Raw genomic sequence first — 13,764 nt, 5'->3', positions numbered from 1 at the left:
TCTTGAATAAAAAGTTTCTATTGCTGTTTCAGAACCACAAACAACACTGTTTTTTGTGCGCGCTACAGTGATGTGAAAAATGTTGGCCCCATTCCTGATTTCTCTTTTTTTTCCCCCATGTTTGTTGTTTGTCAGTGTTTCAGATCATCAAACATATAAAACTGAGATGACACAACTAAATACAAAACGCATTTTTAAATGAAGGGTCGGTTTTTTTATCATTAAGGGGAAACAAAATCTGAAAAAGTGAGTGTCCCTCCTGTTAAAACATACCACAACTGAGTCCAATTTCTCTGGCCACACCCAGGCCTGATTACGGCCACACCTGTTCTCAGTCAAAAAATCACTTCAATGGGACCTGCCTGACAAAGTGAAGTAGACAAAAAGATCCTCAAAAACTAGACGTCGTGCCGAGATCCAAAGAAATTCAGGAACAAATGAGAAAGAATCCAAAAGGTGTTGAATAAGGGCAGCTGGACTATTCAATGCATTTTAGATTACCATGACCTGGATGACTGAGAACCTTCACAGACAAATGAGAAAGAAAGTAATCGAGATCTATCATTCTGGAAAAAGGTGATAAAGCCATTTTTAAAGCTTTGGGACTCCGGCAAACCACAGTGAGAGCCATTTGTCACAAATGGTGAAAACATTGAACAGTGGTCCATGGCCGGCTGACCAAAATTACCCCAAAAGCTCAAAGATGACTCATCCAAGAGGTCACAAAAGACCCCACAACAACAGGCAAAGAGCTGCAGGTTCTCACTTACCTCAGTTAAGGTCAGTGTTCATGACTCCACCATCAGAAGGAGACGGGGCAAAAAAGATCAAAATCACTGCTGAGCAACAAGAACATAAAGGCTTGTCTCAGTTTTACCAGAAAACATCTTGATGATCCCGAAGACTTATGAGAAAAAACTCTGTGGAAGAATACAACAGTAAATTCTGGTGGTGGTAATGTGATGGTCTGGGGATGTTTTGCTGCTTCAGGACCTGGAAGACTTACTGTGATAAATGGGACCATGAATTGTGCTGTCTACCAATAATAAAAATAAAAATAAATAAAAAATCTTGAAGGCTTTGGAGTGGCCTAGTCAAGGTCCCCTCCCATGTGGCTCTTTTTTTCCCTTTTTTTTTTCTTTTTTTTAAGATGAGTGGGCCACAATTCCTCACAGCGCTGTAAAAGACTTATTGCGAGTCATCGCATCTTTACTTTCCACTAAAACCCCATTTCTCCCAAGTTTCCTCCCACTCCTAATCTCTTTTCTCTTTCAGTGACATTTACTTCCAATTCCTGCTGGAAACAAATATGTGTCTTTGCTATATTTGTAGCCCTGTACATGCAAAGCCTGGCAAATTTAATATATATATATAATTTTTTTATTAATACCCATATTTTTAGTGTCTATTAATTTTGTGTATCTTCTGCACCAAGAAACTGATATATCTGGACACGCCTTTCGATTTTTTTATTTATTTTTTTTATTATTTCTGTAACCGCTGCAGTACTCTTCCTATAATAACCAACCGTTTCATTGGGTTGTCTGTTTGTTTGAGCTCATAATCTTTGGCTCCTCGTGGCTGATCGCTGTCAACATCAAGATGCGTGTGTGTTGTGGGTAAACGTGTCGCTCATAGTATCAGTTGTTGAGGGATCGATTTTATTCACAAGGACCCGCGTGTAGGGATGCGTCACGCCGGAGTTCGCGGCAGATGTGTTTTCATAAACATTGGCACGCGACTGACCACGTACAGCTCCCTCTTTACCTCCCCCTTAAGTCCCCAGACCCTCAGCACATACGCACACACACGCACGCCCACACCACCCCCTCCTCACACACACTTACAACACACACACTCCTCGCTCGCAGGCGCGTCTCTGGGCCCCCAGCGTAATTACTGCGGCACTCTTCCCATAAACTTAAGCTCAGCACGTCTCCAGTAACAGCAACGTATGCAAATGAGGCAGCAGCCCGGACCGGGAGCCTCGGAGAGCCGTGGGAAGCCGTGGGGGAACCTCGGAACCCCGAAGAGCCCTGGGGAAACGCGGATCTGGCCTAGTGGCCCCCACTGCCAGCAGCTGGCCACAGTAATCTGATCTGGACACAAAGGGGCCTGTTGATCTCTGCCTTTCAGCAGGTAGAACAGGACAATTCCCCCCAACAAGAAGATAGTCCGGGTCCAGTACTAAATCACGTGTTCCCAAAATAATGAAGAAGTCCGACTACATTCAAGTAACACTTCATTTCAGACTTGAGTTGTGAGATAAAGCATCCATAACTCAGTATTGAGCCTCCCAGACTAATTTCACTTCTGTGTTTGATACTATAGTTATTTTTCATCACGCTTAAAGCCCGCTTTTATCCGTGGGTATATCTGGGGGCTTTGGGGAGGCGCGCGTAAAAGCATCTCTCGTGAACTTGCTGATTCAAAACCTTCCATTTCGTTCAGGCTTTCAGCTCCACCAAACATTTTAAGCACGGGGTGGCCTCTGAAAGACACCCACTTCCTCCCCTCCTGCCCCCTCCTCCCAGATCCATCCAACCATGGCAGCGTTGGTTCTGTACTTCAGCATCATTCAGGGATCTGAACCACCAACCATGGTCCGTTACGGGACAATCTTAGCGCTCTGCGCCAGAGGAGGAGGAGGAGGAGAAAGTTTTCACTCGGGGTGAAGATGCAACAATATTTTTCAGCTCTGTGTATCTGTGTGGAAAAGAAATCGATTGATCATCACTCCCCTCCCTCCTCCCCTTCCCCTAATCACGGCTTCTTATGATCGATATCGTGTGATGCGCGCCGTGTTTACGTTCCCACGAGTGACCATGTGCCGTCTCCTCTTCTGGGACCAAAAGAAAAAAAAAAATCTCCTGGCTTCCCCCTCGCCATATGGCCCCGGAGGGCCCATACCGTTACAGGTCCTTTAACATGCTTCCAGTTGAGTGTAGACGGAGCCCGGTGGACAGAAGCGCATAGAGACGTGCGCTTTGGGCCGGAGGAGGGAGGGAGGGAGGGAGGGAGGGGAAGCAGGGAAATAAACGTCGTTTTCTGGACTTGTAGGGGAGGGGTAGTTAGTGGCAGATGGCTTGTAAGGGTCTCTCCGCGTCTGAAGGCGTGTCGTGGTCCTTCACTGAAGACCCCCTCCTCCCTGCATTCACAATCAATGGAAATTAAAGCGCAGAGAATGGATGAATAGTCAGACCCCGAGTCACCCTTCTTTTTTTTTTTCTTTTTTTTTTTGTTTGACGCAGCTACTGGTGGGCAGGAGTTAAACTACAGCAGCCCCCTACAGTAGCACTTTAGTTAAACAGCCAGGGCTCAGCCAGGAGCACTCTGGCCAAAAGGGAGAGGACAGAAACTAGGGCCAGAAACTAGCGACAACAGTGTCTCAGTTCTGGTTTTAGTCAGTTAGTTTTCTTTTTCAGTGGTCAAGTGCGCAGATAACGCATAAAATAATTTGGATTGGTTAATGGGGAGGAGGCATTTTCAGTCCAGTTTGGTGCAGTGCACATTGTTTGTAGGTCAATTTACTGGGTTTCTGGTCCATTCAAGTGAAGTTTCAACCATGGCACCAAAATACACAACCTGGGATCTCAGCGGAGGGGGGACGTCTTCGCGATTTTACCTTCTGACAACCGCGAGTCAAAACACTCAAATGTGGCACCAAGCTGAGACTCGATCAACATTTACAGAAGTTGTAAAACATCCCGAGCAGACTCCCTCAAACACCGAGGAGATCCCTCCTTTCTCCGGGGGAGAAGAATCGGGGGGGTTAATTGCGATGGTCACGGTTCATCCAGGGTTTGGTTTGAAAAATGAGAGGAGATGGACAGGTTTATTAATGTGTGTGTGGGGGGCGACTTTGTTTGGTTGTTGCTGCCATTGATTGGAGGTAATCAGTAACTAGGGGCACACAAACCCCGAGATGTGACGTAAGAAGTGAAGGTAATCTGGGTGAAAAGGAGAAAGCGTGATACTTCTTCTTCTTCCTTTAATTGGTGGGTGGGTGGGGTGTGGTGCGTGTTACGCGCGGCGGCAGCAGGTAACAGAGGCGCAAGAAGAAGAAAAAAAGGAAGAAAAACACGCATGTACACACCATCCGTGACGTGCATATCTGAACACAGTGACGCAATGTAAGCTACGCACGGTGAGCAAAATACCCCGTTATACAGCAGAAAAAAACATCCAATGAAGAACCTAATTAAGTAGCAGCCCCCACCCACCCACACACACACATACACGCATTTTCCTGATCAGTGCGTGCGCGCACATGCACATGCAACCACATTTTAAATAATGGCTTTTTTTCTGCACAGATTTTGGTCAATATTTAAATAAGAGGAAGAGAAAAGGGGGAAATGTATGCAATATTTGACCAATAAAGTTTGTTTGATGTGAAATGAAAAGTGTGGTTGTGTGTGTGTGCGCGTGTGGAGGGAAAGTATTGTGTCCATGATGTGTGGGCGCGCGCCCAGCTAAGGGAGGCGCGCGCTCGCTGTTATTGAGGGGAGAGCAGGTGCTGGCCGAATTACCATACAGCTGAGAGAGGGGGGGATACAGAGAGAGAGAGAGAGCAAACTTATTCCTTCCCCACACACAATAACAAAAGTTCCTCCTCATGTTGGCCACGGGAGCGACTCCACGCGCGCACACACACACCTATACATTGAAACACGCCTTTTTTTTCTTTTTTTTTTTAATCTTAGCCCGAAGAATAATGAGAAGAAGGGGAGAGGAAAATAGAAGAGCAGGAGTCCAGCCCCTCGAGTCGTTTACCTCATCACGCAGCTCTGCCAAGGAATGTTTTCTTTTGGTCTTTTGAGTCGATTCAAAGCGTCAAATTCTTCCCACAGGCAGAAATACCAAAAAATTGGAGGTTGTGTACACTGAGGAGAAAAAAAGAGGAAGAGAAAATGGAGAAGGAGGAGGAGGAAGAGGAGGGCTGATAAACAATTAACTGAGTCAGGGTTTCACCAGGAAACACTTTTTCTCTCTTTCTGAATCAACTTCACACACTTTTTTTTTGGCACTTCACCCAAAACGCCCCAAAACAAAGAAGTTTGTCAAGTGAGGCAACAGCTGGATGGATCAATTCGCCCAGTAACATGCCAGGAGGAAATCTAGCAACTGGGATTTTTTTTTTTTTTAAGAAATATTTCTATTATAAGTCAGTCGACTTTGTTTTATGTTAAACACTCACATTAAGTTTAAAAAAAAAAAAGAAAAAAGAAAAAGAAAGAAATTAATGATATGTTCTATAAACAATGCTCCCTTCAGTGGCCACGAACGAGTTAATTCAGCGGCAGCCACAGCACGTCCCGTTAGTCCGCCCGGAGGAGTCACACAACTGTCCCTTAAAGTTTCACTTCTTATTCGGCCAAAACACTTTCACCCCATTTTGAGCTCAGATATATGTGCTGGAGGAATAGGGAGGCTGTTGGGGTACTTGCATGGGATCCCATTGTGGAGAGCCGGGCCAGATTGGGAGGTGAAGACGGGTAGGAGGAGGAGGAGGACGACGAGGAGGAGGAGGGGGCCCCCATTTGCATGTTATTACCATAGCATGTGTCAGGCCGTATATAACAGGCTGCAGGCGGCCTTGGCTGGAGACAGACGCACAGTTCACAGTGAGGAAAGACATTGGGAGGTAGAAGGAAGCATGTTGGACCAGTGACAAATCCGTCCTTGGGTTAGACCAAGACCTTCACACACGCACAAAAAAAAAAAGTATCCTACTTCCTAAAAATTGTCACTCTTTTGCTGTAACATCAAGGAACTCACCATTTTCTTTTCCTCTTTACGCACTGGATTAACGCTTTATAACGGAACCGGAGGACTTCTCTACTTCTCACGCATCGTGTTTTGCGACTTTTGTTTTTAAAGTTTGGGATTTACTTTGGGATTTTTTTTTCCCTTTTTTCCTTTTTGTTTTTTTGCTGCTGTTCCTCGGGACATGAATGAAAGCGGCGTGGCTGACAGCCGCAGCAGTTGATGAGAAAACCCCGTGAGGCGACAGACGCGTGCTCAATGCATCTTCCCCAGAGGAACTGAACCGGAGGCATCCTGAGGACAAGCCAAGCCCCGAGACTTTTTACTTTATTTATTTATTTATTATTATGTATTTATTTAATATGGGGCGCGTCATCCTGTTGGCTCTTGCCGTAATGTCCATGTTGCTGTGCCAGGTAAGCTCCTAAATCTATATTTCTTCCAAACAATGAAACATCACTCCCCCCCTCCCCTCTCCATCTCCTCCCACCGCAACTCACAGCCACGGACGAGCGGTAGTGTGTGTGTATAGTTAATGATACGAAGCTGCTTTCCTCCGCAGGGGTTGTGTTCGGGAGTTTTTGAGCTGAAGTTGCAGGAGTTTCTTAACAAGAAGGGAGTACAGGGCAACAGGAACTGCTGCAAAGGAGGACTGGCTTCGTCTTTCCAGCAGCAGTGCGAATGTAAAACCTTCTTCAGGATCTGTCTCAAGCACTACCAGCCCAACGCCTCCCCAGAGCCTCCGTGCACCTACGGTGGCGCTGTGACGCCTGTCCTCGGCTCAAACTCATTCCAGGTCCCCGATGTCATCCCGGAGAATTTGTTCAGCAACCCCATCAGGATTAACTTCGGCTTCACGTGGCCGGTAAATACAACCACTCACTGCAAATGTTTACCACAGTGGGACACACGGCTGCGAAATGGCGCCATTTCTGGCCAATCCGTGCGTAAAAGACGCGCAGCCGTGAGCTTTCTGACCACAGCTTAAAAGGCCGAGAGCGCAGAAAGTTTACAGGGATTTAATTTCACCGGATCAGGTTTAGGTAGTTTGCATTCAGCGCAGGGAGTGTACGGCACAATCGCCTCGGGCCTTTACTTGATGTTATCGCCACATCTCCGCTGGCCACCTGTCTCATGAAGCCATTTGTGTTCTCAGGGGACCTTCTCGCTGATCATTGAAGCATTACACACCGATTCCAAAGACGACCTCTCCACAGGTAGGCACAAAAAAACCTCCTTAGTTTAGTGAGGGGGAAAAGAAATAAATCACATTTACGCACCTTCTCCACGAACCAACCTCAACCTTCTGTGCACACTTTTTTCTAGAAAACCCAGACCGGGTCATCAGCACCATGACCACACAGAGGCATCTGACGGTAGGAGAGGAATGGTCCCAGGATCTGCACACGGGAGGAAGAACCGAGCTCAAGTACTCGTATCGTTTCGTGTGCGACGAGCACTACTACGGGGACGGCTGCTCGGTGTTCTGCCGGCCGAGAGACGACGCCTTCGGCCACTTCACCTGTGGAGAACGCGGGGAGATTGTGTGCGACTCCGGGTGGAAGGGACAGTACTGCACTGAACGTGAGTTACAAAAAGTTTGCTACTGTTTTTTTTTTTTTTTTTTTTTTTTTTTTTGTGGAGGGGGAAACGTTGGAAACTTTAAGGAACAACAATAACAAATGTTTACTAAAATAACATAAGCTGCGGCACAAACAATAAAAACTGTCTTTAAATATCTAAAGAAAATGCTTAAAACTTTGAGAGAAACATGATGTAAGAGTGTTATTTGTTTAAATCGCAGTAAAATTAAAGATTAAAAAGTTAATTTGGGTTTGTAGTCAGAGGCTCTGAGTGCCGTTAGAAGGAAACTTGTGCGTAAACACCACGCGCAGCCCCTCCTCCTCCTTCTCCTCTCACACACACACACACACACACACACACACACACACACACACACACACACACACACACACACACACACACGACCACTTGATTTATTCTAAGGAAAGTTTTTGGGAATAATCTCACGCGTGCCATAAATTTACATGCTACCTTCCGATTCGTTACTCTCGGAGTGGGCCGGCCGGTGATTGGCTGAGGAGGGGGAGGTATTGTTTGAAGTGGGCAGCTGCCGGCAGAGAGGAGACAATGGAGCAGCTGTCGCGCACTGGCAACACACTCGCCAGCTGTCCACTCTTATCTGCCCCAATCCGAGACATTAAGGGGAGTGTGTGCGGTTGTGTGTGCGCACACAGAATGAATAAAAGAGTTTTGACCCGCAGCGAAGAAGAAAAAAAAAAAAAGAGGGTGGCGGGGTGGGTTGAGGGGGTCTATGTTTGAGTGTGTATGTACTCTGGGGCTCACACACACATTCACACACTCCCTCCTTTGTCTCTGCACTATGTTAAGCAGAAAATTCTTCCATGGTGATAAGGAGATTGAGTTTAAGGTAACAGCTAATGGGTTTACAGGAGCCACTCCTTTCTTTCTTTGTAATGACTTTGTTGGGATTTAGGTGATGGATTTTTTTTTTTTTTTTTTAATCTTCAAAAGCAAAATTACACAAAGAACCTGAGTTTCCTTTTTACACGCGTCAACCTGTCTAAAAAAGTGCACATTTTCCCTTCTCTTCCCGCACAGCGATCTGTCTGCCGGGATGCGACGAGGAGCACGGCTTCTGCGAGAAACCCGGAGAGTGCAAGTGAGTTTTCTCCACGCGCCGCTCATTAATTACTTAGTGGGACGCGCGAGGTAATGCGAGTGGACTGACCGGTGTTTCCTCCTAATTGGACAACAACAGGTGCAGAGTGGGATTCAAGGGCCGCTACTGTGACGAGTGCATCCGTTACCCTGGCTGCCTGCACGGGACCTGCCAGCAGCCCTGGCAGTGCAACTGTCAGGAGGGCTGGGGGGGACTCTTCTGCAACCAAGGTGAGGATAAAGCCTGATGAGAGCTTTGGGGGAGGGATGAGGGGTGAGGAAAGACCGACGGGACAGGAATCAGAGCATTTACGCGGCAGGTATGTAGGTTAAGGGTGGGCTCAGAGTGGTCGAAAAGGGTTTCTTAGGCGTCTAGGTTACAGGTGTTGTTTCAACAGCAGAAGAAGAAGCTGCAATCTGAACCCATGTCTTTCAAAAACACTTGAAACAATGATTATATGTAGCCTGGATTTATAAAAATATACAATACTTGGCCTAGGTAGCTAGGTATCCTTTGACATGTCAACAGCACAATGTGAGTCATTTGACACTTACCAGAACCTGGCTAAAGTTGGACACAGGGTCTTTATCTTTACGTGTCGCATATTACATCACTTTAAAGTATAACAGTCAAAAGACTTAGATGGGAGATGAAAGTAAAACGTCAAGACGGCAAAAGTGAAGCATCTGCGCCACGGCCGAGAGACAACAACAGCAGCCGTTGTTTCGAAATGAAGGAAGAAAAGAAACAGGAGGCCAGGGAACAAAAAAAAAAAAAGTGCCAGTGGACAAAAAGACATTCTGTCGCTGCTGCTGTCATCCTGCCATGTGTTGTGCTGTGGCTAATCCACATGTGCTGCTGTGTCTTTCCAGATCTCAACTACTGCACTCACCACAAGCCCTGCATGAATGGAGCCACTTGTAGCAACACTGGCCAGGGCAGCTACACCTGTTCCTGCAAGCCCGGCTTCACTGGGGCCAGCTGTGAGATCCAGGTCAATGAATGTGCTGGAAACCCCTGCCGCAACGGAGGAAGCTGCACTGTAAGTGTTGTTTGGTCCTCTGGATTTATAGGCGTCCTGTTATCCGGGGCTCAGTTCTGAACTCGTCCTTTATTACACATCAAACCAGAAATGCTTCCTGGTCAAACAAGTGAATCGCTCGGAGAGATGAAATTGAATAAAAAAAAAAAAGAAGAAGCAAAGAGGAATCTCTTTAAGCACGAGGCAGGAGTAAGACAGATCTTGACGTCAAGCCTGTTCTATTTTTTCCCCGCAGGATTTGGAAAATACATATACCTGCACTTGCCCTCACGGTTTCTATGGCAACAACTGCGAGCTGAGTGCTATGACGTGCGCTGATGGGCCTTGCTCCAACGGCGGCCGCTGCGCTGACAACCCCGACGGAGGCTACTTCTGCCAGTGCCCCACGGGATACGCGGGGTTCAACTGCGAGAAGAAGATCGACCACTGCACCTCTGGCCCCTGCTCCAACGGTAAGAGAGACCGGAGGGCGCCGCGCGATCCCACAGAACTGCGAGAGTTTGAGCCGAGGTTTCGACGTGAACGTTTGTCTCTGTTCTCAGGTGCGCGCTGCGTGGACCTCGTCAACTCCTACCTGTGCCAGTGTCCGGACGGCTTCACCGGCATGAACTGCGACCACACCGGGGACGAGTGCTCGGCGTACCCTTGTCAGAACGGTGGCACCTGCCAAGAAGGCCCCAACGGCTACACCTGCACCTGCCCGCCAGGATACACCGGCCGCAACTGCAGCTCCCCCATCAGCCGCTGCGAGCACAACCCGTGCCACAACGGCGCCACCTGCCACGAGAGGAACAACCGCTACGTCTGCGCGTGCGTTCCCGGATATGGCGGCAGAAACTGTCAGTTCTTGCTGCCGGAGCACGCCGCCATCCGCGGGTCGGAGGTGCCCTGGATGGCCGTCGGGTCCGGCGTGGCCCTGGTGCTGCTGCTGCTGGCAGGGTGCGCCGTGCTGGTTGGATTTTTCCGGTCGAAGGTCCAACGTGGCGGTCAGGCAGAAGCAGCGGGCGAAGGAGAGACAATAAACAACCTGACGAACAACTGCCACCGGAGTGACAGGGACCTGGCGATCAGCGTGATGCCGACGCCGGGCGTCAAGAACATCAACAAGAAGATGGACCTCTGCAGCAGCGACCCCGATGAAGGATCTTCACCGGGGAGGAGCAGCTACAAGAGCCGCCATCAGCCTGCAGACTACAACCTCGTACACGAGGTCAACTACGAGCAGGCGGCCAAGGAGGCCATGCTGGAGGCGGCCTGCGAGGACAAGTGCCAATCCCTGGACTCGTTTGAGTTCGAGGAGAAACGCAGCAAACGTTTAAAATGGTAAATGTTTCTCAGTGGCGAGCTGAAAAAAAAAAAAAAACGCGTCGACGAGAGGCCGTCACGTTGTCCGAGTCTAACATGTGTTTATCTTTCTCTCTTAAAGCGATGCGTCAGAAAAGAAAGCCCCAGAAATGTCTGCATGTGCGGACACCAAGTACAAATCTGTGTTTGTGATGTCAGAGGAGAAGGACGAATGTATAATTGCAACTGAGGTAAGTTTCGCGTTTTACTCAGGTTAAGTGGAGACCAGTTTTCTGTAGCCGTCAAATGCTAATGTTTTTTTTTTTTTTTTTTTTTCCCCTATCTTGTGTTTGCAGGTGTAACGAGCCACCAATGGGCTGCCCGTTGCTCATTTGCTCTATGGGAGAGTTTTTATGCTCCTTCAGATGCTGCTCTAACCCTAGGGGGAGGTGTCCCGCCTTGAGACTGCTGCTGATACTGAGACGTTTAACTGATATTCAGAGTGAGCTGGTTCTCTACTGGAAACTAAGCGCAGGCAGCGGCGGCCTGTGGGATAAGAACTGGCAGGGGTAAAAAAAAAAAAATAAAGAAATTTAAAAAAAATTAAAGAAATATAAATGAACATTGTCCCGTGTGGCAAAAACGTGCGATGCAACAAGTTTTGCTTTTGCAACATTTGCACCCGAGGCCTCTTCTCTAGCCCACATGCCGTTGCTGAGCGCAGGAACTGCATCAAACGGTGGATGTTTGGCCATACTGGCCTGTTCTTCACGAGGCTGTTCACATGGGCTGTGCACCCATCACCACACCTGTGAAGACTGTATGTATTCTTGATCACTGTGTTTAACTGAAGTGCGTTTTCTTCCCGAAGCCCTCAACAAAAAACAAAAAACAACAAAAAAACATTTATGACATAGTATTGTTCAATTTCTTTTTCTTTTCTTGTTTGGGACATGAAAACTTTTGTCTTAATTAAAAAAAAAAAAATGAATACATAAATAAATGTTGCTTTTGATACAGATTGTCCTTTTGTAAAAGAAAGAAAAAAAAAACGTGAAAAAAGTTATGATTTAAAATTATGATTTAATTTAAGTTAATTTAATGATTTTTGTGTTATTTTTTAATTTTATATTGTATATTTGTGATGTTTATGATTATTTAAGTTGCTTTTATGATGATATTTGCAAAGGCACTTCAGGTCAATGGGACTTTTTTTTTTTTAAAAAAATAAATTTTGTTTGTTTTTTTAAGAAAATGTTATTTAAAGAGGGATTTGTACTGTACAAATTGTTATGTTACCGTTTCCTTTACCGTTTTTGAATGAAGGAATTAGCCAAGACTATTTTTCCAAATAAATATTGCTAAACGTGAAATCTTAATTTCGTCCAACTTGTTTTGTTCCTGTCTGCAAGCAGAAAAAAACACACACACACACACAAAAAAACACTTCTTTAGGGGTCTGTGAGCAAAGTTAATCAGTAACATCTGTTGTCTTCCCTTGGCGACCCCATAGTGGGCTTTTCTATGGTGACGCTGTTGGCTACTGCCAGAAGTTGAAAGTGTCTCCCTGGAGACGGGAGAGGGGGCCTATTCATAAAAAACAATGTCCCTACGCTAGATTTACCACTCCTCTTTCTCCTCCTAAAGAACAAGTCAGGTAATTCATGGCTCTAAAATTCACATCAGTGTCGAGCAACGGAAAACACTTCCACCAGAAACGTCTTTTTTCACCACTCATATTTAAAGCTTTTTCCCCCCCGAAAGTTTTTTGTCCCATCTGAACGCGCAGCAACCACACAGTAAAACAAACTCCCCCATAATCACCTCTTTAAATTCCCCTCAGTTATCTCTCTTAATTGCCCCACAAAGGCGCCGATTGTGCTCCGGACACAAATAACTGTAAATCACGGGCCCGGGCAGAGTCGGCCTCTGGAGGGGTTTATAACCCCGCAGCCTTCTGTGAACAGGCTTCAGCGGACAATGATGGAATTGACAATGGGCCACACAAAAGGGCCACCCTTGGGAGAGCCTGCGTGTCCCTCGGCATGCTGGGAGAAAGAGAGTAACAGGAACAGATGTTGTTGAGTAACAGATGCCTTCTGGCCAGAGTTCAGCCGCGACCAGCCAAACCTTCAAAGGCCCAGAAGGGCAAGGGAAAAAAAAAAAAAAAAAAAAAAAGAAGTTATCAATGGGTCTTCAGGAAAAAGACAGCGCTTACATTGTCCTGCTGATACATTTGTTGGGGTTTTGAGAAATGGCAGAGATGAGAAAACACCTAAGAGGACAGCTGTGCTGAATAACGAATGCAAAGAAGCTACAGTCGAGGGAAAATGTATATGTGTGTGTTTATATGTTTATATGGGAAAGTTAAGTTTTCATTTTGCTAAAGAAATTGTAAAAAAAAAAAAAAAAAGTGGATTAGTTTGACGTCTGAATCTACTGGTTTTATTCTATTTATTTAGCAGAGCCAGGCTGCGTAAAGACCATGAAAACAAACCGAGACGTCGTGACCAGTCAAACTTTAGCATGTTTCTCTCTGAAAGGTTTCCATTGATTAATCCATGCACAAGAACTTATTTTGCATTTACGCAGCAGTTTTCTCCTCATTGGTGCTTAAAGCGCTTACACTTTGTCTATTCAAGCACACGTCTGCATGTGGTCCATAACCTGCCCCAGAACACCTAAACCTCCCTAATGGTCCAGTTTATTTATATTATCATTTATATTTATTTATTTTTCACATTTAATCTTTTCCTCTTATCCTCCTTTCCTGTAAGAATCTTTATGGCTTCTCCCACTCAAAAAAAAAAACTAAAATAAAACAAAATAATTTTCCCTGGAGGGATATTGTAATACACCGGTCTGCCACAACATTATGACCACCGACAGGAGAAGTAAATGACATTTAAACCATCGTGTGATGATTCAGTGTTCTCCTGGGAAACTTTAGGACCTGGCATTCATT

At 46.2% G+C, this 13,764-nt stretch overlaps 1 protein-coding gene across 1 annotated transcript; it reads left to right on the top strand.

Annotated features, from left to right (window-relative positions):
• The first annotated feature begins 5,550 nt into the window (after positions 1–5,550).
• Positions 5,551–11,753, top strand: dla (deltaA). Its single transcript, XM_047574874.1, has 11 exons — positions 5,551–6,185; positions 6,332–6,634; positions 6,926–6,986; positions 7,096–7,353; positions 8,413–8,473; positions 8,573–8,703; positions 9,346–9,515; positions 9,751–9,967; positions 10,058–10,838; positions 10,942–11,050; positions 11,156–11,753. The coding sequence occupies exons 1-11, from the start codon at positions 6,117–6,119 to the stop codon at positions 11,159–11,161; spliced, it is 2,166 nt and encodes a 721-aa protein (XP_047430830.1). The 5' UTR covers positions 5,551–6,116; the 3' UTR covers positions 11,162–11,753.
• The last annotated feature ends 2,011 nt before the right edge of the window (positions 11,754–13,764 follow it).

Source organism: Mugil cephalus, chromosome 2 (assembly GCF_022458985.1).
Source record: "Mugil cephalus isolate CIBA_MC_2020 chromosome 2, CIBA_Mcephalus_1.1, whole genome shotgun sequence".
NCBI lineage: Eukaryota > Metazoa > Chordata > Actinopteri > Mugiliformes > Mugilidae > Mugil > Mugil cephalus.
Note: the sequence above shows the minus strand (reverse complement) of the source record. Positions and strands in the feature narration are given on the sequence as shown.

Bases quoted from the DNA above. Each gene is read 5' to 3' on its own strand.
- dla (XM_047574874.1), top strand. From the start codon at position 6,117: ATGTATTTATTTAATATGGGGCGCGTCATCCTGTTGGCTCTTGCCGTA. The intron at 6,987-7,095 runs GTAGGCACAAAA...ACTTTTTTCTAG, and splicing joins CAAAGACGACCTCTCCACAG to AAAACCCAGACCGGGTCATC. The intron at 9,968-10,057 runs GTAAGAGAGACC...CTCTGTTCTCAG, and splicing joins CTCTGGCCCCTGCTCCAACG to GTGCGCGCTGCGTGGACCTC.